General features: G+C 47.0%; 1 protein-coding gene across 5 annotated transcripts in view; it reads left to right on the forward strand.

Moving 5' to 3' along the window:
- Positions 1–26,780, forward strand: part of MON2 (MON2 homolog, regulator of endosome-to-Golgi trafficking) — a 157,532-nt gene that overhangs the window by 40,139 nt on the left and 90,613 nt on the right. For all 5 annotated transcript variants that reach the window (XM_029053129.1, XM_029053141.1, XM_029053136.1 and 2 more), the window contains 11 exons: positions 2,153–2,280; positions 4,438–4,569; positions 7,305–7,434; positions 9,245–9,342; positions 9,636–9,761; positions 10,799–10,993; positions 13,378–13,502; positions 17,597–17,736; positions 21,872–22,025; positions 24,938–25,170; positions 26,309–26,390. In XM_029053129.1, coding sequence (XP_028908962.1) covers positions 2,153–2,280; positions 4,438–4,569; positions 7,305–7,434; positions 9,245–9,342; positions 9,636–9,761; positions 10,799–10,993; positions 13,378–13,502; positions 17,597–17,736; positions 21,872–22,025; positions 24,938–25,170; positions 26,309–26,390 — 1,543 coding nt within the window. The remainder of the gene's footprint in view (positions 1–2,152; positions 2,281–4,437; positions 4,570–7,304; positions 7,435–9,244; positions 9,343–9,635; positions 9,762–10,798; positions 10,994–13,377; positions 13,503–17,596; positions 17,737–21,871; positions 22,026–24,937; positions 25,171–26,308; positions 26,391–26,780) is intronic.

Consider the following 26,780-nt stretch of genomic DNA (forward strand, 5'->3'; position numbering starts at 1 on the left):
GAGAGCGAGAGAGAGCAAAAATTTTATCCCCATTTCCGCAGATGAGGGAACTGAGGAAGCCAAGTGACATTTGCCTAGAGTCACACAGCGGGCAAGTGGCGAAGCCGGGACTAAACTCCGAGTCTCCCGGTTCTCCGTCCCATGCCCTCTCCACTTGACTAGCGTGGTTCAGTGGAAAGAGCCCGGGCTTGGGAGTTAGAGGTCGTGGGTTTGAATCCCCGCTCTGTCACTTGTCAGCTATGTGACTGTGGGCAAGTCACTTAACTTCTCTGGGCCTCAGTTACCTCATCTGTAAAATGGGGATTAAGACCGTGAGCCTCACGTGGGACAACCTGATTGCCCTATATTTACCCCAGCGCTTAGAACAGTGCTCTGCACATAGTAAGCGCTTAACAAATATCAACATTATTATTTTCCTGAATCTGTAGGCCCACGAGATCTTTATAGGATTATTGCCGGAAACCCAAATATAAATTCCTGCAGTTTAACGATGTTGCCGGTGCAGCGAGATCAGTACGGCATTGGTTATTTCTTCCCCTCAGCCTAGCCTGGCCTAGCTGTATTGCCTGTGATTTGGACCAAAAGTGGAACAGTGTGCTGAATGGCACGCATTTTCATTTCTACCAAGTCAATCAAAATACTTCAAAGAGAGGGGAAGGGACCTACTTAAGCACTTAATAAATACCATTCATCGAATGAATGGCAGTCTGATTACAGCCACTCTTATCGTTTAGAACTCCTTCATATAGAACTGTAGAATTTTAATTCTATTTTTTTTTGGCATCCCTTCATTTGGGATCAGTAGTAGCCGTACAGGTATTTATTAAGTGCTTACTGTGTGCAGAGCACTGTACCAGGTACTGGGAAAGAGCACGCAGTTGAGAATTAGACCCTCAAAGGGCTCACGATCTATGAATATATGCGGACTGGAGACGGACACTTAGGGAGGAGTGAAACATTCAAACAGCATAAGGGACGAAGCCAAATACCCCAAAGATAACGAAAGTCAGTAGAGAGAAGCGCAGAATTTCAGGCTCCTCGTGAATCAGAGTCCAAGGCACAACCACAGCCTCACTTGGAGATAACTGCAAAGTTTACTTACGTAGGTCTCTTCCCCTCCCTTTGAAGTATTTTGACTGACTTGGTCGAAATGAAAACCCTCTGCAACTTAGAATTCGTAATAATAATAGTGACGGTATTTGTTAAGCGCTTACTATGTGCCAAGCACTGTTCTAAGCACTGACCCAGAGCGCCTTTTAACTCACTAGGTTATGATATGTAGCACTTGGAAGATTAACTGCTCTGTTGCTGTATTGTACTTTCCAAGCGCTTAGTACAGTGCTTTGCACACAATAAGCGCTCAATAAATACGATTAAAAGTACTGTAATCGATCAGTGGTATTTATTGAGCGTTTACTCTGTGCAGAGCGTTATAGTTGGGTGCAACAGAGTTGGTAGATGTGTTCCCTGCCCACAATAAGCTTACTGTCTAGAGGGTACATATTTACACGTGTATCCACAACAACAACAAAAAATTCAAGAGCCATTATTATCGAAATGTTTTTACGGTGTTATTTGCTCATGTAACTATACTGCACTTTTAATCGCCTTTTAAAATACATATTTATTATTTTGATCAATTTTTTTTCATTCTGTAAAAATGGCTTAATGCATCTTACATCATTCTCTCTGGGAAAATCAACTTTAGCACCCTTTCCCTTAAGCTCGTTGTAGTCCGGGATGTGTCTGTTGTTAAATTGTACTCTCCCAAGCACTTAATACAGTGCTTGGCGCACAGTAAGTGCTCAATAAATACAATTGAATGAATGAATGAACACACTATTTTCTTGGAATCAGTTAAGAGCACCAACCGGATCATGAGAACCCTAAACATAAACCAGATTAAGCTGAAGACTTTTATCGAGCGGGAGAGTGAAGTGGCGGACTAAAAGCACGGGGAAAATTTTAGAAGCCTCCGTTTCTCCGGAGCAGTCCACTTCATCGACTGGGTTTAGCACCTGGTTTCAAAATTCAGTCTCCATCAAGAATGTTCTCCCAGAAAACAAATATTAGATGTGTGTCTCCTTAGTCCAAGCTCTGCTGGTTGCTCACAGTCTCCTTTTTTTTTTTTTTTATTATTTGTCTTCCAAAGCCCTGAAAGAAAATAGCTCGGAGGTGGTTCAGCCTTTTCTGATGGGTTGTGGAACCAAGGAACCAAAGATCACTCAGCTGTGTCTGGCAGCCATTCAGCGGCTCATGTCACACGAAGTGGTCTCTGAGGTAAGGCCGACGTGGTGTTTATTGTACCTCAATATTCTATCCTCTCGTATGCGACCGATCTTTCTGTCTCGGAAGAGAGCGTGATGAGTTTAATGCACCAGGAAACTGCTGCGGTAGTCTACCCCGTTGCACTCAGTTGATTTTCAGAGAGAGCCATGTGATAGGATCACTTGCTTAATCTTGCAAGATCTCCAGCCGGCAAACCAGAGTCTGCGTCCTCGGCGTGCGTGGCACTGTACTGGATAGTCAGGTCGGGTAGGGCATTGCACAAAATGTGGGCTTTTAAACCTTCACCTCCCCCGACGACTCCCATGACTTGGCAACCGCCTGCCCGCACAAAACAAAAATACTCTACGGTCCATCTGCCCCAAGCACCCCACCTCTAGTTAATAATAATAGTAATAATTATGGTACTTGTTAGGTGCCAAGCACTGGGGTAGAGCGTGGCTCAGTGGAAAGAGCCCGGGCTTGGGAGTCAGGTTCGAATCCTGGCTCTGCCACTTGTCAGCTGTGTGCCCATGGGCAAGTCACTTAACTTCTCTGTGCCTCAGTTACCTCATCTGTAAAATGGGGATTAAGTCTTTGAGCTTCACGTGGGACAACCTGATTACCCTGTATCTACCCCAGCGCTTAGAACAGTGCTCTGCACATAGTAAGCGCTTAACAAATACCAACATTATTATTATTATTATTATGCAAGTTCGTCAGGTCGGACACAGTCCCCATCCCACATGGGGTTCACACCCTTATCCTCGTTTTCCAGTTGAGGGAACTTAGGCCCAGAGAAGCGAAATGACTTACCCAAAGCCACACAGCGGACAAGTGACGGAGCCGGGATTAGAACCCAGGTCCTTTTGACTCCCAGGCCCGTGCTCTCTCCACTAAGTCACGTCCTGGCAGAGCAGGTTTTAAAGGTTGGAGGAAGGTTTGTGAGGTGGAGGCGGTCCACCTCGTCCTATTCAGCTTGCCCCTCCCCTCCCCCAGGGGTTCAGGTAATAATAATTGTGGTACTTGTTAAGCGCTTACTCTGGGCCAAGCACCGTTGTAAGTGCTGGGTTAGATACAAGTAAATCACGTTGGACCCAGTCCCTGTCCCACATGGGGCTCACACTCTTGATCCCCATTTTACAGCTGAGGTGACTGAGGCACAGAAAAATCCAGTGACTTGCCCAAGGTCATGGAGCAGACACATGGCAGAGCCAGGATAAGAACTCAGGTCCTTCTGACTCCCCGGCCCGTGCTCTAGCCACTAAGCTAGGAGCGCTGCTTGCTTCCCCCCTGAGATTGCAGCCCCTCCACCCAACCCAAGAACCTTTAGATACTGATCCCGGCAAACTCCACTCTTGGTGGGAGGTGATAATTCAGGTTTCATTTTCGGGTGGGATGTTTGCTTTCAAAGTAAAAGTTCAGTGGAAAAAAAAAAAGTCAGATAAAACTGAACAAACAGAACCTGCCATTTAGGGATAATTCATACTCTACCTGAATGTGGGCAGACAGAATACCCACACTGTGTGCTGTCCTGGAAAGCACAAAGATAGAGCACAGGCCTGGGACTCAGAAAGACCTGGGTTCTAATCCTGACTCTGCCCCTTGTCTGCTGTGTGACCTTGGGCAAATCACTTCACTTTTCTGGGCCTCAGTTTCCTCATCTGTAAAATGGGGATTAAGAGTGTGAGTCTCATGCGAGAGAGGGACCGTGTCCAACTCGATAAGCAGCGTGGCTCAGTGGAAAGAGCCCGGGCTTAGGAGTCAGAGGTCATGAGTTCTCATCCCGGCTCCGCCACCTGTCAGCTGTGTGGCTTTGGACAAGTCACTTGACTTCTCGGTGCTTCAGTCACCTCATCTGTAAAATGGGGATTAAGACTGTGAGCCCCACGTGGGACAACCTGATTACCCTAAATCTTCCCCAGTGCTTAGAACAATGCTCTGCGCATAGTAAGTGCTTAACAAATACCAAAATTATTATTAAAAATAATAATTATAAGCACCCAATAAACACCACTGTTGGACTGATTGATGTTGCTGCTTCAAGTTCCAGTGGTTTGGTCAGAGCGTGTCCGGTTTTGCTTCCTTGGGAATTTGCACATGTCGGGTAAGTTTGTATTCCCGTGGTATCTTATTTGCTTTTATGATTTTCCAATGATCTCACTTTCTTAGGCTGCAGCTGGAAATGTTATCAATATGCTGTGGCAGCTGATGGAAAATAGTCTTGAAGAACTCAAGCTACTTCAGACCGTTCTTGTTCTTCTAACAACCAACACGGTCGTTCACGATGAAGCACTCTCTAAGGTGGGAAACCTCTTTTACTTAGTATCCTGCTTTCATGACGTGCTCTACCGGCTTCAAACGCCGAAACAGAAAGGCTCGCTTTTATCAGAACTAGAGACTCCTCTGTCAGGGCTTCGTTGTGGTTTGGCCGCTTTTGAATGAGCCTCCCAAGGAGACATCATCGTTCTTATTTTGCAACCCATAGAAAGTTCTGAGCCACTTCTTGGGAGAAGCTTAAAGGAAGGTCCATTTAGGGAATGTGTTTGCTTATTGTTTTTATCGTACTCGCCCAAGTGCCTAGTAGAGTGCTCTGCACACAGTTAACGCTCAAGCAATACAATTGATTGACTACATTATTCCTCTTAAGCTAGATGCCTTTATATTTTCAGGCGGTGCCGATATATTAGCATCAGTGCAGAGCACATAGTAAGCACTCAGTAAATACTATTGAATGGAATACTGTTGAATCTCCACTTTCGAGTATGAGTTTTTATCGGGCATGCCGACTGCTCGTCTCCTCTGAGATAAAATAGATAGCTGTGCTTGCCCTCTCCCCGTTTTTTTTTTTAGGTCTGAACATTCTTCATTAAAGCGATAAACGACAAACTCTATCCTCTGTCTATCTAGCAGGATTCTGGACAAAGCCCACCTGGCATCCCCCCATTTTTTCAGAAAACTAAGAAGTGGGGAATGCCTGGGTCTCATTTCTGACCTTGGGGTGGTATCTGAGAGACCCTCTTGCCCTCCTACCCCTTATTCCCGTGGTCAGAGGTGGGACCGAGGCATCCCCTCACTTCCATGAAGGCCTGGACTCTGGGGAGAGACGCTTCCTGAGAATTTCCCCCGCCTGCCCCCACCTTTGAACCTGGAACCCCAGGAGAGTGAGGGAATGGCCTACTTGTAAACCTACTGCAAACATTTGCAAGTAATTGCCGTTCGGATGGGGCCCCTGTTGGCTGTATCTTGAAGTCTCCTTTCAGAGTTGACCTTCTCTTTATATCAGCGTGGGATTGAATTCACTGTATAAAGCATGCTTATTGGCAGTGGATCTTTTCCCTTGAAAAACTGACTCTCAACGTTCCCCTTTGGACTTTGGCGGGGAATCACTTCTCCAAAGGAGGTTCTCGCGTCAGAATGTAAATGTGAGTTGGCTGTCCGAATCGGGCCTGTCAGATGGTCATCCGAAGCCAGAAGGTAGTCCTACCCGCCTCCCCCCGGTGAGGAGCTAGGCTATAATTTTGCCAGGGGGAATCTCAGCTCTGGTCTAATAATAATAATAATAATAATAATAATAATAATGTTGGTATTTGTTAAGCGTTTACTATGTGTCGAGCACTGTTCTAAGTGCTGGGGTAGACACAGGGGAATCAGGTTGTCCCGGTGGGACTCGGCCTTTTCCAGCTAAGAGCCGGGAGACCCCCAAATGGTCCACGTGGTGTGGGGAGGAACGTCTGATCTGCCCGTCCAGGTGACGGTGACTGGATCCCCCTTTAAGAAAGTTCAGGGAATTGAGAGGGGGGCGACAGGCTCCCACCAGACCTTGGGGCAGCTCCGGTGGCCTCTTCCCTCTCCTGTCCCTCCAGCACAGTCGACACCAGTATGACGCGGCACCGGCCCCCGAGACGTAGTAACCGAGGATCGCACCCCCTCTCCCCACCTCCGAGTCACCAACCCGCCATCCTAACAGGGTTTATTATCACTGAAGGTCATGCTAGTCGGTTAGTAAAGGGGAAACAAAAATATTTTGTGCAGATTTCCCTATATCTTATTGCAGCCAGTGTGTTGCAGATGAGATCCATTCGATTGACCAGTTTAATAAGACAGATCCTAGATCAGAAGCAGTAGATATCTGTGTGGGGGTGGAAAAAAGGGTGTGCTCTGGGGTTATAAGGTTTTTCTATTGTAACATTGAAATGATGCTCGCAGAGTTATTGAGTCAGTGGTAGAGAGAAGACTCAGTATGAACTGGATGTATTTTCCAAGAAAGCAAGAAAGGTGCCAATATAGGGCATTTATGTTAAGAGTCTTCATTTTAAGAATAGGCATGAGCACCCGAAGAGCATTTTGATGCTTTTCCTAGAGAAACCACCCTTTTTCATAAAACTTGGGACCCGGCAGTGCAGCTAGACCTGACTGATTGCCCTTTTCGTTAACAAGTGAATCTGCCAGACCCAGCTCATGGGTTTGAGTTCTTTTGAAAAGTTCTGGATGGTCACAAGCACCAACTAAATGGAAGTTCCTCCAAAGATGGGAATCGGGCCGAGTTATTTTATCAAGGATAGGATTCTTTTCTGGGGTTGCTAGGGAACCTGGAGAACAAAGCTTCCAGGCTTCCTGATAGATAAACCCAAGACTAGCCTCGCTAAGGTCTTGGGCCTGTCCTCTGGGGTTCTCTTTGAACATCAGCTTCAATTCAGTCTTTGTATTTTATGTTTTGAAGAGCGGGGATACGTGATTGAGTATATTCTGCTTTCTCTGGGGATCCCATATGCCGATGCATTAACATCATAGGCCCAGTCAGACCTGAGCCACGAGAGCTCAGGTAACCATTTCTGCACACTTAATGTTCGAGTTGTTTCGTTTCACATGAGCCTCGTTTAGAGCCGGAACATTTCGGTGCATTTGCAGACTTCCAGTAGAACGCGGAGACGTTCCATTCTTTCTGACTGAGCAGGTAGAGAGAATTTTTTGGTTGTCTCGGGTGAAGTACGGTTCACATTTTAAAATCATTTTCCATTCGCGGAAATCTTTCTCAGGCAATCGTGCTTTGCTTTCGACTGCACTTTACAAAAGACAATATCACAAACAACACCGCGGCCGCTACGGTGCGGCAAGTGGTGACGGTGGTGTTTGAGAGGATGGTGGCCGAAGACGAACGACAGAAAGGTAAGAGGGCCCCTTGCTTAGTGTTTCCCCGGTTTTCTGGACAACTCACGCTGTCCTTCTCCCTTCTGCCCTCCCTGAAACGCAAGCCAGCGTCTCTCCTTCTCCGTCGTCTCACGCTTCCTCGTGCCTTCATGACTTCGCGATTGGGTTGTCCCGCCGACACCCCAGACTTAATGCGTCCAAAAGAGAACTCCTGGTCTTCCCCCTGACTTTCCCATCACTGTTGGCCATATTACCCTCTTCCCTGTCTTAGAAGCCCACAGCCATGGCATTCTCTCGAACACATCTCTCATTCTACCGCATTCTTTCAGTCGCCAAACCCTATCAGTTCTACCCCAGTGCTTGGCATGTAGTAACCGCTGAACAAGTACCATTATTATTATTGTTATTACTACCTTCACTACATCTCTGGAATCCTCCTCGTCCTCTCCATCCTAACTGCTACCATGCTGATACAGGCATTTAACATATTCGGTCTTATTTGTTGAGGGCTTATCTGTGTGCAAAGCACTGTACTGGACACTTGGCAGAGTACAGTATGAAAGCAAACAGACACATTCGTGCCCACAGTGAGCTCACAGTCTAGTGGGAGAGACAGACGTTAGTATAAATAAATTAATAGTATATCCCATCTTGACTATTGCGTCAGCCTCCCCGCTGACCTCGCTTCCTCCTAACTCTCCCATTCTGGTCCTTATTTCCCTCTGCTGCCCGGATCATTTTTCCTAAAAAAACAAACTGTTACATTCATGTCTCCCCACTTGTCAAAAACTTCCAGTAGTCGCCCATCACCTCAGCATCAAGCAAAAACTCCTCACCATCGACAACTTTAAAGCACTCAATCAGCTCTCCTCCCTCTACCTTACCTCGCTGCTCTCCTACAACAACCCAGCCCATACTAACACCAACCTGTTCACTGTACCTCGATCTCATCCGTCTCATCACTGCCCCTTTGCCCAAGCCCTCCATCCGGCTTGGATGTTCATATCTGACAGACCACCGTTCTCCCCGGCCTCAAAGCCGGACGAAGAGCATAGCTCTTCCAAGGGGTCTGTCACTGAATGAGCCCTCATTTCCTCTCCCTGTTTCCCCTCCCTTCTGGATCACCTGTGCCCTTGGATCGGTTACCCTTTCACCCTTTCGTTACTCTCTCCGAAGCCCCAAAGAACCTATGTACATAACGTAATACAACACCATTTCTCCTACGTGTAACTTGTCTCCCTCTCTAGGCAGTAGGCTCCTTGTGGGCACGGATTGTCCTCTCCCAAGTGCTTAGTACAGTGTCCTGGGTACAGTAAGTCCTCAGTAAATACTCTTGATTGATTCTGACCTCCCTCCCTGTACTAAATGCTTGGAAGAGAGACTTGGTAGACATATTCCCTGCCCACAGGGAACGCACAATCTAGAGGGGGAAACAGACATAATAAATCAGTGATGGAGGAATGGGAAAATGTAGGGATATTAAGTGCTGGGGAGCTACAGAGGGGATGTACATCAGGTGAGGCGTACAGATCCAAGTGCATAGGCGTCGTAGAAGGGAGGGTGAATCGGAGCGATGTGGATCTAGTCGGGGAAGGCCTCTTGGAGGAGGTGTGATTTTAGTAGGGCTCTGAAGATGGGGAGAGAGATGGTCGGTCAAATATGCTCTCAGGATAGAGCTCTCCTAACAGTAAGTGCTCAGTAAATACCACCGATTGATTATTTGGGGGGGACAATAGTATCGTCTTTGATATGTTTACTGTTCTACTACCGAGAAGAATACGGGTGACCAAATAAATATCAATATAAATTCTTACAATTTTGATTTCAGATATTGTTGAGCAGCCGTTACCGGTTCAAGGAAATAGCAATAGAAGATCTGTCAGTACCCTCAAGCCTTGCGCTAAAGATGCCTATATGCTTTTCCAGGTATTTCTAATGAAGAATAAAATCTGTTTCTATTATGTATGTGGTAAATGTAATGATAATGAAATCTTCATTTGACACTTCTGACTTGTGTCAAATATACTTAAGTAATTGTTCTCAAAGGCAGCTTTTGTTTGCTTTTTTTTAAAGGTTCTATTTCAAAATTGACCTTCCTAAGTAGAAAAAACATTCACCCGTTCTCTAAGAGGGGAGGTCGTATTTTAATTTTATGTTTAGAGAATCCCAGAAATTTAGCACTCTGCCCTAATGAAGGAAATTCTGTTTGTTTTTCTCAGGATCTGTGTCAGTTGGTTAATGCCGATGCCCCATATTGGCTAGTAGGTATGACAGAAATGACTCGGACATTTGGCCTTGAACTTCTGGAATCAGTCCTCAATGATTTTCCTCAAGTGTTCTTACAAGTAAGCTGTATTCCAGATCTTGCACCAACAAGATAACTCCAACTTCTCACTTCAAAATAGTTTAAGAATAATTCTGAAATGTTGTCCACTTTAAAAAGTGTCAAAAACTCTTCAGACCATAGATCCTTGTCCATGATTATATCCAAAGCTTCCATGTGACTGCTTGAAGACCAAAAAAAAAAAATCAATAGGGGGGTTTTCCCCTTTGTGGAAATGAGTGCCTTTAGCCAGTGGCAACCTTGAGCTCTGTGAAGGCCAGCAACCTTGCAGGCATCTGGTGCAGCTAGCTCTCCATTTAATTGATCCAACTGGATCCCCTTCTGCTCTCTTTCTATGCAAAGAGTTACTTTTCTGGTGCAGTGAAATAAAATACAATAAATGAACCATATTTTGTATCCGGCTATAAATTTTCACCCACATATGGGTAATACCACTTTCATTTCTTTAATCTTTGGAGATATTTGCCCAAGAGCGTCCTACAGAAAATAAATGAGCATGACCCCCAGGAAGTCAGACAAGGGTTCTGGTCTACTCCCAATTCATCACTTGCGCATCGTGAACTTAGTCTTGGTATTTCCGGATCTGGTCGACACTCGGGATGCTGCTTAGTGAAATTCTGCTGCTTTCAAGAACTCTGTAAATTGGTTCAGAGAGTTGGGCAATAATCATTTAATCATTGCGCTGGACAGCTGAAGAAACGTGAACACTGGTCACAACACTGGCCCGGATTCACTCATTCATTCAGTTCTATTTATCGAGTGCTGACTGTGTGCAAAGCACCGTACTCATTGCCGGAGAGTACATTATAACAATAAACAGACACATTCCCTGTTAGAATGAACTCACAGTCTAGAGGGGGAGAAAGACGTTAATATGCATAAATAAAGAAATAAATTCCAGGTATATCCATAAGTGCTGTGGGACTGGGAGTGGGGATGGATGAAAGGAGCCAGGGCAACGCAGAAGGGAGTAGGAGAAGTAGAGATGCTTCATGTTTTGGGATTGTTATGCATCAGGAACTTTTTTCTTCCCAACAGCATCAAGAATTTAGTTTCCTTCTTAAAGAGAGGGTCTGCCCACTCGTGATCAAGCTCTTCTCCCCCAATATCAAGTTCCGCCAAGGCTCCAGTGCTTCCTCTTCCCCAGCACCAGTTGAAAAACCATATTTCCCCATCTGCATGCGTCTCCTGAGGGTTGTGTCTGTCCTCATCAAGCAGTTTTACAGTCTTCTGGTAAGTCCCTAGTAGATCTCTTGTTTTGGGGGTTTGGACCAGTACCTGCCGTTGTGGTAATGATAATAATAATAACAATAATAATGATGGTATTTGTTAAACGCTTACTCTGTGTCAAGCACTATTATAAGCGTTAAGGTAGATACAGAAATCATCAGGTTGAACACAGTCCCTGTCCCACGTGGGACTCACAATCTTAAACCCCATTTTCCAGATGAGGTAACTGAGGTAACCACTACTGGTTGCCCTGATTACACATCATTGCATAAATATTTATAAATTTGGTCAGGGTCTGAAAGTGCTAGGAACTTTGACCCTTCTGATGAAAAGGCACTGTTAATTGTTATTTTAAAAGGTTTATTATATAATTAATTTCCTTTTCATTTAATCTTGAAAGTTAAAACATTTTGTATAGTCAATAATCTAAGCATCCTGGAATAGAGAGGAATACACCTGTAGCTTCTGAAAAATCCAGGGAAACGAGAAAGAGAGCTAGTTGAATAGTTTATCTAGTCATAGGATCCTTCAGCATCCTTTTAAAAGATATCTGTGGTTAGGTCAAACTTTCCTCTTAAAACCGGTCTCTGCTAGAGGTGACTATTATTGAAAGTAATCTCTATAACTGCTTAGCACTGTGCTCTGCACACAGTAAGCACTCAGTAAATATGGGAAGCAGCGTGGCTCAGTGGAAAGAGCCTGGGCTTCGGAGTCAGAGGTCATGGGTTCGACTCTCGGCTCTGCCACTTGTCAGCTGTGTGACTGTGGGCAAGTCACTTCACTTCTCTGTGCCTCAGTTACCTCATCTGTAAAATGGGGATTAACTGTGAGCCTCACACGGGACAACCTGATGACCCTGTATCTACCCCAGCGCTTAGAACAGTGCTCTGCACATAGTAAGCGCTTAACAAATACCAATGTTATTATTATTATTAAATATCATTGATTATGGTGATCATGATGTATAAACATGTTGTAATTATGAAGAGTTGTCCTTCAGTTCAAGGTCGACGCTGCTTATGTGCGATCGTATCCTAGTGTGTGATCAAGACGGAGGTGCTTGCACCTTTGCAAACATGCCTTAACTCTCTGGCTAAGAAAGTGTTCTCTAAGAGACGAGGCATGTACCTAGTTTGCACTACACTAGTGAAATTGCTGGTGTCGGACCTGGGGATAAAAATAATAATAATAATAATTAAGGTATTTGTTAAGGTACTAAGTGCTGAGGGAGATCCAAGATCATCAGGTTGGATTCAGTCCCTGTTCCATGTGGGACTCATGGTTGAATCCCCATTTTACAGATGAGGTAAATGAGGCACAGAGAAGGGAAGTGACTTGCCCAAGGCCACACAGCAGACGAGTGGAGAAGCTGGAGTTAGAACCTATGACCTTCCGACTCCCAGGCTCAGGGTCTATCCGCTACACCATGCTGCTTTTCTGAAAAAGAGAGACGGAGCTGGGGAAGTCACCCACCACAGAGTCACACCGCTCCCTTGGCTTTAATGATGATGATTGTGGTATTTATTCAGCGCTTACTACTTGCCAAACACTGTACTAACTGCTGGGGTTAGTATAAGCAAATCCTGTTGGACACAGTCCATTTCACAGTCTAAATCCCCGTTTGGCAGATGAGGAACTGAGGCCCAGAGAAGTGAAGTGACTTGCCCAAGGCCACTCAGCCAAGTGGTGGAGCTGGTATTAGAGCTCATGACCTTCTGACTCCCAGGCCTGTGCTCTATCCACTACGCCACGTTGCCTCCCTATTATGCCGTGCTGCTCCCTACACCGACGCTTCCTCCTCCTCCCTCCCGCCCCCCACAAAAAGTAAGCAACAGTGTTCCCCAAAACAAAGAGAAACCCTCAGTAGCTGCTACCATTTTGGGGCTCTGCCCTGGTGGACAGGGCGGCAAGGAAATTGCAGTTCATTTTCCCATCCCGCCCCGAGTTTTGCAAGAGGGGCATCCGGTGACCATTCCATCCCATCCAGAATCACCCTGAATAAGGATGGGCAGTTGGCCCACCGGGGCCGTGCCAGCCTGCCCCCTTTGCCGTTATTTTGAGTTTTCATTTGATTAGCCCTCTGCCTCCTCTCTTGTTAGCCAAAATGTTCACATAGCGAATCCTGAACATCTTGGGTGTCTGTGGGTATGAGCCGTGTTCGATATTTTAAATGAAAATAATCTGGAAAGTCACCCCCTAAAGAATTAAGGGACCTATGATTTCATTAAATATAAAAGAACACCGAACCGACATTTGTTTTCCTCCTGCCAGATCTATTTAAAAAGTGTTTTTCGATGACATCAACCTAGCTCGCTTAGTGGAAGAGTGGAGGAGTTTCCCCTTTTCGGCCCTTGATTTGGTTGCTACAAATGGCTTGTTCTTTCTAGGTAACCGAATGTGAGATATTTCTGTCACTACTGGTGAAATTTCTGGATGCCGACAAACCACAGTGGCTTCGAGCTGTGGCTGTGGAATCGATTCACCGGCTCTGTGTGCAGCCTCAACTGTTAAGGTATGTAATGTATGTATGTGTGATGCTTGTTAATAATAATAATTGTGGTGTTAAGTATTTGCCATGCACCATTCATTCAGTCGTGTTTATTGAGCACTTACTCTGTGCAGAACACTGTACTAAGTGCTTGGAAAGTACAATTCAGCCATAAAGAGAGACAAGCCCTGCTGACACTGGGCTTACTGTACTAAGCACTGGCAGGGAGACAAGCAAGTCGCTGTAGACATTGGCCCTGTCCCACATAGGGTTCACACTCTTAATCCTCAATTTGCAGATGAGGTAAATGAGGCCTAGAGAAGTGAAATGACCTACTCAAGGTCACCAGCAGTCGTGTGGCAGAGCTGGGATTAGAACCCAGGCCTTCTGACTCCCTGGCCCATGCTCTATCCACTAGGCCATGCTGCTTGTGCCTGCTTTAATTATTAAATGAAAAGCTCTAGGTGACTAGCCATAATGATTTATACCATTAGATTTTAAACTCCTTGAGGGCAGAGATTGTGTTTCTTCATTTTGAATGTCATCTAAGAAGAGTTCTCCGTACACAGTAAGTTCCCATGAAGAATTTTTGGTGGTGTTCTCCAATATGGATAGTTGAACAAAGAAATCTGTTTCTTAATATTAAGCAAAGGGTGGAGAAAGATGGGTGTGGTGAGTCCTGTCAACCCCAGACCATTCATTCATTCAGTCGTACTTATTGAGCACTTACTGTATGCAACGTGCTGTACTAAATGCATGGGAGAGTACAGTGTAACAGTGAACAGTCACATTCCCTGCCCCAAACGAATTTATAGTCTAGAGGGGTTAGACTACCTAAACCAGTGTCATTCATTCAGTAGTATTTATTGAGTGCTTACTATGTGCAGAGCATTGTACTAAGCGCTTGGAATGTACAATTCGGCGACAGATAGAGACCATCCCTGCCCAATGACGGGCTCACAGTCTAATCGGGGGAGACAGACAAAAACAAGACAACATAATCACGATAAATAGAATCGAGGGGATGTACACCTCGATAACAAAATAAATAGGGTAAGAAAAATATATACAAATGAGCACAGTGCTGAGGGGAAGGGAGAGGGGGAGGAGCAGAGGGAAAGGGAGATTAGCTGAGGGGAGGTGAAGGGGGGAGGGAGCAGAGGGTGGAGGGGAAGCAGAGAGGGAGTAGAGGAAGCAGAGGGAAAAGGGGAAGCTCAGCCTGGGAAGGCCTCTTGGAGGAGGTGAGCTCTCAGTAGGGCTTTGAAGAGGGGAAGAGAGTTGGTTTGGCAGAGGTGAGGAGGGAGGGCGTTCCGGGACCGCGGGAGGACGTGGACTCGGGGTCGGCGGCGGGATAGGCGAGAATGGGGGACGGTGAGGAGGTGGGCGGCAGAGGAGTGGAGCGTGCGGGGTGGGTGGTAGAGAAAAGGGAAGTGAGGTAGTAGGGGGCAAGGTGATGGAGAGCAAATACAGGATCTTGAATTTAACCTAAACCAATGTTAATGTATGCAAGTAAAGTACACCTCCTCTCCCAGCCCCACAGCACTTAATGTACGCATCTGTAATCTTATTTATCTGTATTGATGTCTGTTTCCTCCCCTCTAGACTATAAACTCGTTGTAAGCAGGGAATGTCACAGTTTATTGTTGTATTGTACTTTCCCAAGTGCTTAGTACAGTGCTCTGCATATAGTAGGAGCTCAGTAAATATGATTGAATGATTTCACCAGCCCCACATCAGTCAATCCATCAATGCTGTTCAGTGAGGACCTACTGAGAGCTAGTCACTGTTTTAAGTGATTCGAAGAGTATAACAGCCTCTCCCCCCTCCAATCCATTCTTCACTCTGCCCACTCCTCAAAAGCCTCCAGTGGTTGTCCATTATCCACCTCTGCATCTAACAGAAACTCCATACCGTCGGCTTTTAGGCACTCAGTCAGTTCTCCTCCTCCTCTGACCGTACCTTTTATTCACCCCCCCCCTCCACCCCCAGTCCCACAGCCCTTAGGGAAATATCTGTAATATATATATTTATATTAACATCTGTCTCCCCCTCTAGACTGTAAGATCTTTGAGGGTAGGGTATGGGTCTGCTTATTGTTATATTGTACTCTCCCAAGCACTCAGCAGTGCTCTGCACACAGTAAGTGCTCAATAAATGCGCTTGAATGAATGAAATACCTTTCTGATCTTCTGCTCCGACTCAGTTTGCACATTTTGCTCCTGTAGCATCCAGCCTCCTGACTACCTCAGGGTCACCTGTCTCGCTGCTGACCCCTTGCCCACGGCCCTCCCCCTGGTCTGCAGCTCCTTCCCAGTTCATATCTGACAGATCACCAGTTTCCGCAGCTTCAGACCCTCCTACAGTCACATCTTCAGCATCCCTTCCCCAACTAAACCCTCATTTGTCCTATTCCCTGGTAGTCCATCCGATTTATTCAGTGCTTACTGTGTGCACAGCACTGTACTAAGCTCTTGGGAGAGGACAGTATAACAGACACATTCTACGTCACTTGTGTCCTTGGGTTTGTACGCTTTAGGCACTTGAGTTTTTGCCCTTCCAACTCTGCGTCAAACGGAAGCTCCTCACCGTTGGCTTTAAAGCAGTCCATCCCCTCCCCCCCTCCTCCCTCACCTCACTACTCTTCTTCTACAACCCAGCCCGGACACTTTGCTCCCCTAACGCTAAACTTTTTAACACTTTACCTCCCTCTGGTCTATTTCGCCGCCGACCTCTCGCCCACATCCTGCCCCTGACCAGGAACGCCCTCCCTTCTCCTATCCAACACGGTTACTCTCCCCACCTTCAAAGCTTTATCGAAGGCAGATCTTCAAGGGAGACCTTTCCTCTTCTCCCACTCCCTTCTGTGTCACCCTGACTGGCTCCCTTTATTTATCTCCCCCTCCCAGGCCCACAGCACTTATGTACGTACCATCATCATCATTATTATACCTGTAATTTATATTAATGTCTGTCTCTTCCTGTAGACTGTAAGCTCATTATGGGCAGGAAATGTGTCTGTTTATTGTTTAAGTGTACCCTCCCAAGTGCTTAGTTCAGTGCTATGCACACAGTAAGCGCTCACTAAGTATGACTGACCCCTCTCCCAGCCCCACAATGCTTATGCATGTTGGAGTGCAACTCATTGTAGAATGAGAAGATTGTATATACAGTTCTATCTCATTTTCAGTTATTTTAACAAATGGAGAACTTAGTAGCTGTGCAAATGTGCGGGTCACATTAATTATCCCACTTACATATATATTATGTATATATGTATATATATACACACTTACACACTTATCCCACTTATATATTATGTGTATATATATATATGTATATATGTTTGTGTGTGTATACATATACACATATATATGTTACATATTCATGTTCATTTATATTAATGTTTGTCTCCCCTTCTAGACTGTAAATGCCTTTCGGGCGAGGAACGCGTCTACCGATTCCGTTGTACTCTCCCAAGCACTTAGAAGCAGCGTGGCTCAGTGGAAAGAGCACGGGCTTTGGAGTCAGAGGTCATAGGTTTGAATCCCAGCTCTGCCACTTGTCAGCTGTGTGACTGTGGGCAAGTCACTTAACTTCTCTGGGCTTCAGTTACCTCATCTGTAAAATGGGGATTAAGACTGTGAGCCCCACGTGGGACAACCTGATTCCCTTGTGTCTACCCCAGCACTTAGAACAGTGCTCTGCACATAGTAAGCGCTTAACTAATACCAACGTTATTATTATTATTACAGTCAGAGAGGAAGCGCACAGTAAATATCCAAAAAAGAAGATGAGAAAGAGAATCATTCTTTTACCTTGCCATTTCCCCTATCCTTAATTTATTATAATGTCTGCCTCCCCCTGTAGACTGTAAGATCCTTGGGCAGGGATCATGTCTACCAACTCTCTTGTCCTCTCCCAAGCGCTTAGTACAGTGCTCTGCACAGAGTTGGCATTCAGTAAATACCATTGATTCATCGGGAGAGCCGTTGTCTCCCAGATGAGGAATGAGTACAAAAGGAAAGCGGAATAAAAATAATGTACGGTATGGATAAGCGTATATGTAACTTTAAAAAAAAAATCTGCAAACTACTGACATGATTAAAAATATTTTCCAGGTCCTTTTGTCAGTCGTACGATATGAAGCAGCATTCTACCAAGGTTTTCCGTGACATTGTGAATGCACTGGGGTCTTTCATCCAGTCCCTCTTCCTCGTTCCAACGGCTGGAAGTACATCTGCTACCGCAAATCAAGCTGGTAAAGAAGAATTGACCTTTTTTTTCCCTTTTATTTTACCCCACATTCATTTGGTGCTTTCATTAGCTTGACGATCTGTCTCTGTGTTGAACAGTTTGCTCTCTAGCTTTGTTAGAAAAGCAGCATGGCTTAGTGGAAAGAGCCCGGGCTTGGGAGTCAGAGGATGTAGGTTCTAATCCCGGCTCCGCCACTTGTCTGCTGTGTGACCTTGGGCGCAAGTCACTTCACTTCTCTGTGCCTCAGTTACCTCGTCAGTAAAATGAGTGAGTAAAGTCAGTAAAGTGACTGTGAGCCCCAAGTGGGACAACCTCATTGCCTTGTATCCCCCCCAGTGCTTAGAACAGTGCTCGGCACATAGTAAGCGCTTAACAAACACCAAGATTATTATTATCATCTCGCGTGGCAATCTGCTAGTTTCTCTGCATGGTTTCAATCCCGAGCCTTCTGAGCAAACGTACTCCATCTGCCCAGGGGAAGCAAGGTGTCCACTTAGGGCAGAGGAGCAGAATGTGCCAGCTTCATATGAGAGAGGCAGGATTTGATCAACCCATCAGTGGTATTTATTAAGCGCTCACTGGGTGTAGAGCCCTGTACTAAGCACTGGGGAGAGTACAGTGTAGCAGATCTGGTGGTACGTTCTTTCTAAAACAGTGGGGTTTCGGGCGCCGCCCAATCAAGTGAGCCCCGGAGGTCGGCGTCAGGCTGATCATCTTATACAGTCAGACATTTTTCTCCCCAGGAGTGGACAGCAAGAAAGGAAGGAGGCCTGGGAGTGGCCCTGACTTGGGATGTCAAGGCCTGGCATCACAATGATCAGTGAATCAATGGTATTTATTGAATGCTTATTGTGTGCAGAGCACTGTACTAAACACTTGGGAGAGTGCAGTGCAGCAGAGTTGGTAGACACACACGCTCTGTCCACAGAATGTGTAGAGGAGGTAACATTTCAGCTAATTCTGTTGTACTTTCCCAGGAGTTTAGTACGGTGCTCTGCTCGTAGTAACAACGATTGTCTGATCGAGGAGACAGACGTCAGTCAGTGCTGAGATGGGCTGAATACCAAGTGATAAAAGGGTACAGATCCAAGTGAAGAGACAATGCAGAAGGGAGGAGATGTCAACTTAATATGGGTTTGAAGGTAGGGAGAATGGTGGTCTGGTATATAAGGAGCGGAAGGGAGGACAGGGCCAAGGGGACAGAACTCTGTCCAACCCGATTTTCTTGTGTCTATCCCAGGGCTGAGTTCAGTACCCGGCTCAGAGGACGTAGCCGGGCCTAGTGGACAGAGCAAAAAAACAAAAAAGGTATTTGTTAAGCGCTTACTATGTGCAGAGCCCTGTTCTAAGCGCTGGGGTAGATGCACGGTAATCAGGTTGTCCCACTTGAGGCTCACAGTCTTAATCCCCATTTTACAGATGAGGTAACTGAGGCACAGAGAAGTGAAGAGACTTGCCCACAGTCACACAGCTGACAAGTGGCAGAGCTGGGATTCGAACCCATGACCTCTGACTCCGAAGCCCAGGCTCTTTCCACTGAGCCACGCTGCTTCTCTAGGGACCTGGGTTCTAATCTAAGCTCCACCTCTTGTCTCCTATGTGACCTTTGGTGAGTCACTTCACTTAGAGAAGCAGCATAGCTCAGTGGAAAGAGCCCGGGCTTGGGAGTCAGAGGTCATGGGTTGGAATTCCGGCTCTGCCACTTGTCAGCTGTGTGACTGTGGGCAAGTCACTTCTCTGTGCCTCAGTTACCTCATCTGTCAAATGGGGATTAACTGTGAGCCTCACGTGGGACAACCTGATTACCCTGTACCTTCCCCAGCGCTTAGAGCTGTGCTCTGCACATAGTACGCGCTTAACAAATACCAACATTATTATTACTATTATTCTCTGCGCCTCAGTTCCCTCTTCCATAAAATGAGAGTTAGGACTGTGATCCCCATGGGCGACATGGATTGTGTCCAACTTGATTAACTCGCATCTACCCCGGCGCTTAGTACAGTGCCCGGCACATAGTAAGCGCTTAACGGATTTCGTTAAAAACGGAATGTGCTTTAACACGGGTATTATTATATGAGGTGGGAATGTAGGTAGGGTGCGCCATCTTATGGCAAACTTGTACAGCAACAGTGGGAAACCCAGATCGATCTTGCATTCGATGAGCAGCCGTCGGAGCGGTTAGAGTGGAAAACTAGAAAGGATGGAAAACTAGAAAGGATGGCCCCTGCCGAGCGCGGAGGGCGACTTGAGACGTGATGACAAAGAACATCAGGGAAGAAGGAGACGCCGGAGGCCAGCCGATCTCTTAGAAGGTTATAGCGACCGGATCCGACAGTCCACCGTTTTTCCCACCTTCAGAAAGCCCCCTAAAACCACATCTCCTCCAGGAGACCTTACCCGACCCAAGCCCTCATCCCCCCCGCTCGCCCTCCCCTCTGCGTCGACTCTGCACTTGACCACGCACCCCTTCCTGGATACTCGCCCCGGCCCTACGGCACGTATATACGTATCCTTATACCCACTATAGAGAAGCAGCGTGGCTCAGTGGAAAAAGAGCCCGGGCTTGGGTGTCAGCGGTCATGGGTTCTAATCCCGGCTCCGCCGCTTGTCAGCCGAGTGACCTTGGGCAAGTCACTTAACTTCTCTGTGCCTCGGTTACCTCATCTGTAAAATGGGGATTCATTCGATAGTATTTATTGAGCGCTTACTATGTGCAGAGCACTGTGCTAAGCGCTTGGAATGTACAAATCGGTAACAGAGACAGTCCCTGCCCTTTGACGGGCTTATAGTCTAATCAGGGGAGACAGACAAGAACAATAGCGATAAAAAGAACAATAGCAATAAAGATTAAAACTGTGAGCTCCACATGGGACAACCTGATCACCTTGTATCCCCCCGACACTTAGAACAGTGCTTTACACATAGTAAGCGCTTAACAAATACCATCATTATTATTATTATGATTTCCCCTATCGCTAATTTATCCTATCCGTCTCCCCTGTAGGCCGTAAGCCCGCTGAAGGCGGGGATCACGTCTCCCGACCCTATCGTATTGTACTTTCCCAAGTGCTTGATACGGTGCTCGGCACAAAATAAGCGCTCAGTAGATGCCATTGATTCTAGTACTCAATGTTGGCCAGGATGTGGATTAGGTTGGGTTAGGTGGAAGGGGGAGAACTGCTCAAAAGAGTGATGGCGTTAGTCAATTCCTGGCTTTGCTTTGGTTCCCCCGGCAGTACTGTCTCCCCTGGGCCCTCCCCTCCCTCTCCGGTGGCTCTGGTCCGCTTAGTCTCGTTCTTCAAGTAATGTTCACTCAGGGGAAGGCAGGTCATTCGCCCGGCTCCAGGAGCCAAAGACGGACGGCAGGTTGTGCCAGCACGACGAGGCGCCCACCCTTCCCCTCGTCTGAATCCAAAGCCACCTGCCTGTTTTAACCAAAGATGAAATTCAGCCCACCTATAATAATAATGACATTTAATACTAATAATTATGGTATTTGTTAAGCACATACTATGTTCCGGGCACCGTACTAAGAGCTGGGGTGGACGTAAACAGATCGGGTTGGACACGGTCCCTGTCCCACGTGGAGCTCACAGTCTCAATCCCCATTTTCCAGATGCGGTGACTGAGGCCCAGAGAAGTAAAATGACTTGCCCAGGGTCACACCACAGACAGGCGGCAGAGCCGGGATTAGAGCCCTTCTGACTCCCAAACCCGTGCTGTATCCACTACACCATGCTCCACTTACTATGTGTCAAGCATGTTCTAAGCACTGGGGTAGATTCAAGCTGATCATATTGGACACAGTCCCTGTCCCACACGGGCAGAGAGCCTTAATCCCCATTTTCCAGATGAGGTAACTGAGGCACAGAGAAGTGAAATGACTTAGCCAAGGTCACACAGCAAACACGTGACGGAGCCGGGATTAGAACCCAGGTCCTTCCGACTCCCTGGCCCGCGCTCTATCCACTAGGCTGTGTCTTCAAGGTCTGTGAACACCTATGAAGTTTGATTTTTGAAAGACTTCCTGCAAAGTATTTACCCGTCTTCTGCAGAGATCTCTGGGCGGGATGCTTTCTGAGAAATCCAGAGAAAGATGAAGCTAAAACCTGGTCCTTTTCCCTTTCTTTTCTGCCCAGGAAACACTGCATCTGGCGGGCCACCATCAGCCCAGGCCAACTCCGGAATGTTGGGGATCGGCGGAGGGGTCACCGTGCTCCCGGCCTTTGAATATAGGGGCACTTGGATACCGATCCTCACCGTCACCGTCCAGGGCAGCGCTAAGGCCACCTAGTAAGTGGGAGTGTCCCTTTGAGAAAACGCAGTCTCGGCAGTGATAGCGAACCTCGAAATGTTTTTGTCGCCACTTCCGTTAATATGTCATTAGAGTTCTGTGTCTTTGTTGGGGTTTAAGATGTATAGTTTTGGTGATATTGAAGTTGCTGTCTTGGAGACATTCACGCAGCCCAGCGTAGGCAGTAGATATGCCTCGCTAATTAGAAAGCAAGAATTCATTCAGTAGTATTTATTGAGTGCTTACTATGTGCAGAGCACTGTACTAAGCGCTCGGAATGTACAAATGGGTAACAGAGACAGTCCCTGCCCTTTGACGGGCTCACAGTCTAATCGGGGGAGACGGACTGACAAAAAACAATAGCAATAAATAGAATCAAGGGGATGAACATCTCATTAAAACAACAGCAAATGAATAGAATCAAGGCGATGTACATCTCATTAACAAAATAAATAGGGTGATGAAAATATAGAGAAGCAGCGTGGCTCAGTGGAAAGAGCCTTGGCTTGGGAGTCAGAGGGTTCGAATCCCGGCTCTGCCACTTACCAGCTGTGTGACTTTGGGCAACTCACTTCACTCTCTGTGCCTCAGTTCCCTCATCTGTAAAATGGGGATGAAGACTGTGAGCCTCACGTGGGACAACCTGATTACCCTGTATCAACCCCAGCGCTTAGAACAGTGCTCTGCACATAGTAAGCGCTTAATAAATGCCAACATTATTAAAATATATGCAGTTGAGCGGACGAGCACAGTGCTGAGGGGAGGAGAAGGGACACTCCCTCCCACACATCATCCCCTTCCTTTGCAATGATGCCTCTTACCGAGAAGTTTACCTGAGGGCGCAAGTGTAGCTGAAAAGCGTTCAGCGTGGTGGACAGTTTAGATTCCCACTGGGATAATGTGCTAGAACTTTAAACGCTTGAGACCCTTTTTGTTTTTTATTTCTCGGTCTCATGATTCTCTTAAAGCTTTGGCCGATTCTGTTGTATACGTTTGTATAATTGTGACGACGACGATATTTGTTTAGATATCTAACCTGGTTTGGGTAGATTCCACGATTGCCAGCTGGGAAGCTGTTGTTCTTCTGCAAAGACGATCTCCAGTGAATCAAAATGCACTCGTACGTCAAGGGCACCTTCATTAACCCCGTTATCTTAGAGCCACCGTCCCTAGTCTGACTCGCTCTGTCGTCGTGTCTGCTCTGTGATTTCGGGCTGGTCACTTCACTTCGTGGTGACTCAGTTTCCTTTTCCGTATAATGGGGATTCATTTCCTCTTCTTCCTCCTACTTAAAGGATCATCCCCCTGTGGGGCAGGGGCTGCATTCATTCATTCATTCAGTCGTATTTATTGAGAGCTTACTGTGTGCAGAGCACTGTACAAAGCACTTGGAAAATACAGTTCGGCAAGAGGTAGAGACAATCCCTACCCAACAACAGGCTCAAGTCTAGAAGGGGGAGACAGACAACAAAACAAGTAGGCATCAATACCATCAAAATAGATAAATAGAATTATAGATATATACACATCGTTAATAAGTAGAGTAATAAATATGTACAGATATACACAAATGCTGTGGAGAGGGGACGGGGGTGGAGCAGAGGGAGGGAGTCGGGGCGATGGGGAGGGGAGGAGGAGCAGAGGAAAAGGGGGGCTCAGTCTGGGAAGGCTTCTGGAGGAGGTGAGCTCTCTGTAGGGCTTTGAAGAGGGGAAGAGAGTTAGTTTGGCGGGGGTGAGGAGGGAGGGCATTCCGGGACAGTGGTAGGACGTGGGCCAGAGGTCGACGGCGGGACAGGCGCAAACGAGGGACGGTGAGGAGGTGGGTGGCCGAGGAGCAGAGCGTGCGGGGTGGGCAGTAGAAAGAGAGAAGGGAGGTGAGATAGGAGGGGGCAAGGGGATGGAGAGCTTTGAAGCCAAGAGTGAGGAGTTTTTGTTTCATGCGGAGGTTGATAGGCAACCACTGGAGGTTTTTAAGGAGGGGAGTGACATGCCCAGAGCGTTTCTGCAGGAAGATGATCCGGGCAGCGGAATGAAGAATATACTGGAGCGGGGAGAGACGGGAAGAAGGGAGATCAGAGAGAAGGCTGATGCAATAATCCAGTCGGGATATTACGAGAGCTTGTACCGGCACAATAGCCGTTTGGATGGAGGGGAAAGGGCGGATCCTGGCGATATTGTAAAGATGAGACCGGCCGGAGTTGGTGACAGATTGGATATGTGGGGTGAATGAGAGAGCAGAGTCGAGCATGACACCAAGGTCATTCGACCTGATTCTCTTCTATCCACCGTGGCGCTTGACACATAGTAGGCGCGTAACCACTAGCCTAGCAATGATAATGACAGTGCAGTGCTTCTTGGGCTTTTCCGTCTGCAGACCGTCTGCAGGAAAAGATTCCTGGAGACCGCTCTGGCGGGAGATGGGAGAGAATCCTCTACTCTTCATTGCACAGGCACCCAACTTGCAGTCACTTCCAAAGGCCACTCACTTCCAAAACATCAGCAGCCGTGGTCTAAAAAGAGCACCGGGCATTCGTTTGCCGCACAGGGGGCCTGGGCTTGGTCAGAGGGATGGGTCTGGAAGCGAACCCCAGGGCCAAAGGGGAGCGGGGCGACTGCAGCGCCGAGGCCACGGACCGAAGAACACCGGCCCGGTCTCCCCTCCCACGGGGCTCCCGGAGTCCGCAGCCTCTCCCACGCTTCGCCTCGGCTGAAGGATGCCGCTTTGCTTCCTTTATAGGTCCCCCTTATTCACGCTCGGAATATCTGCGTTCTTCCTCTCTGAACGGAATTGCTCCCTCAGTCCATCAGAGGGAGAGATTCGGTTGAGGGAGGAAGAGTTTTTCCGCCCGCTTTTGTATTCTTCTCTTTATCGTTATCGATGTCATCAATTGTGACTGCTTAATGATTTTAGCTTGGAAATGCTCGACAAGGTGGAGCCCCCCAGCATCCCCGAGGGGTACGCCATGTCTGTGGCCTTCCACTGCCTGTTGGACCTGGTCCGGGGCATCACTACCATGATTGAAGGAGAGCTGGGCCAGACGGAATCCGAGGGACAGGCCTCGGCCGAATCCGCGGCCTCCACGCCACAGTCCTCGGAGCAGCGAGACGCGCATTCGGGGTCTGACCTGACGGAACAAGAGCTAGGTATGAAACTGTAGCAATAATAATGATGTAATTGTGGTATTTGTTAAGTACTTACTATGTGCCAAGCACTGGGGTAGATACAAGATGATCAGGTCCCACACGGGACTGACAGTCTAAGTAGTAATAATAATAATAGGGCATAATGGATAGAGCAAGGGCCTGGGAGTCAGAAAGTCATGAATTCTAATCGCAGCTCCGCCACTTGTCTGCTGTGTCAACTTGGGCAAGTCACTTCACTTCCCTGGGCCTCAGTTCCCTCATGGGGATTGAGACCGTGAGCCCCACCTGGGACGGGGGCTGTGTCTAACCTGATTTGCTCGTATCCACCCCAGCATTTAGTACACTGCCTGACACATAGTAAGCACTTAGCAAATGCCATAATTAGTATTTTTATTATTATTAAGGGCTTACTTTGTGCCGGGCACCGTACTAAACTCTAGAGTGGGTACAAGCCAAGTAGGAAGGAGAACAGGGATTGAGTCCCTGTTTGGCAAGTGAGGGAACTGAGGCCCAGAGAAGTTCAAGTGACTTGCCTAATCCCAAAGGGGGCAAGCTGAAGGGCCAGGATTAGAACCCGGTGCCACCTCTAGGACCAAGTAGAACGGTGGATCAGTCATTCTGCTGAAAAACCTCCTGCACGTGTTATTTCAGCTCTCGAAAAACGATCGGAGAAATATCAATTAATGGGTGGTTTTTATTGAGTGCTTGCTGTGTGCAGAGCACTGTACTAAGCACTTGGGAGAGAACAGAGCACTTGTTGATAGGCACGTTCCTGCTTACAGTCTAGAGGGGGAGACAGATGTTAAGATCTATTACAGTTAGGGGAAACGGGGAAATATAGGGATATGTGGGGCCGGGGGTGGGACGACTGTCAAGTGCTTGGAGACCCAAGTGCACAGGTGACGCACAGGGGAGGGAGACTAGGGGAGATTCATTCATTCGGTCATATTTATTGAGCTCTTACTGTGTGCAGAGCACTGAACTGAGCGCTTGGGAAGTACAGTTCAGTGAGGGCTTCGTCGGGGAAGGATGGGATTTTAGTCGCACTCCGAAGGTAGGCCGTGCTGATTGAACTGTAAAAAAAAAAAAAGCCTATTTGCAGTTACCGATATCACCTGTAAGATCCTTTTCCTTTAAGTTAGCAGAGCTGTTTGGGAAGAGATGGTGAACGCGTGCTGGTGCGGTCTCCTTGCTGCACTATCACTTCTTCTCGACGCCAGGTAATCGCTCTCTGAGCTTCTTTCCTTAGAGAATTAGTTCCTCCCCTCCTGCCCCTTTTAAGTAAAACGACTTCTACAAATTGGTGAAATGTAATTTTCCAATCTTGGTCATATAGTTATACGAAGCACTAATCCCCGCAGTGTAGTCTGAAATGTTCAAGCTTCAAAAGGTGAATGAAAAGTAAAACGATAAAACGGAATGCGAGAGGTAATTGCTACCCTCTAGTTTATTTAGTAACCCACCGGCAGCAGTGGAGAGGGAGATGACATCAACCTATTCGTACTTTTCATTTTTGAAAACTCTGGCATTTAGACGTTGGGAAAGGTGTGATAATTTGTCAACTCTTTCTTTTCCCAAAGCATATTGTTAAAATTGCCTCTATTTCCAGT

This window comes from Ornithorhynchus anatinus, chromosome 2 (assembly GCF_004115215.2).
Source record: "Ornithorhynchus anatinus isolate Pmale09 chromosome 2, mOrnAna1.pri.v4, whole genome shotgun sequence".
NCBI classification, from domain to species: Eukaryota; Metazoa; Chordata; class Mammalia; order Monotremata; family Ornithorhynchidae; genus Ornithorhynchus; species Ornithorhynchus anatinus.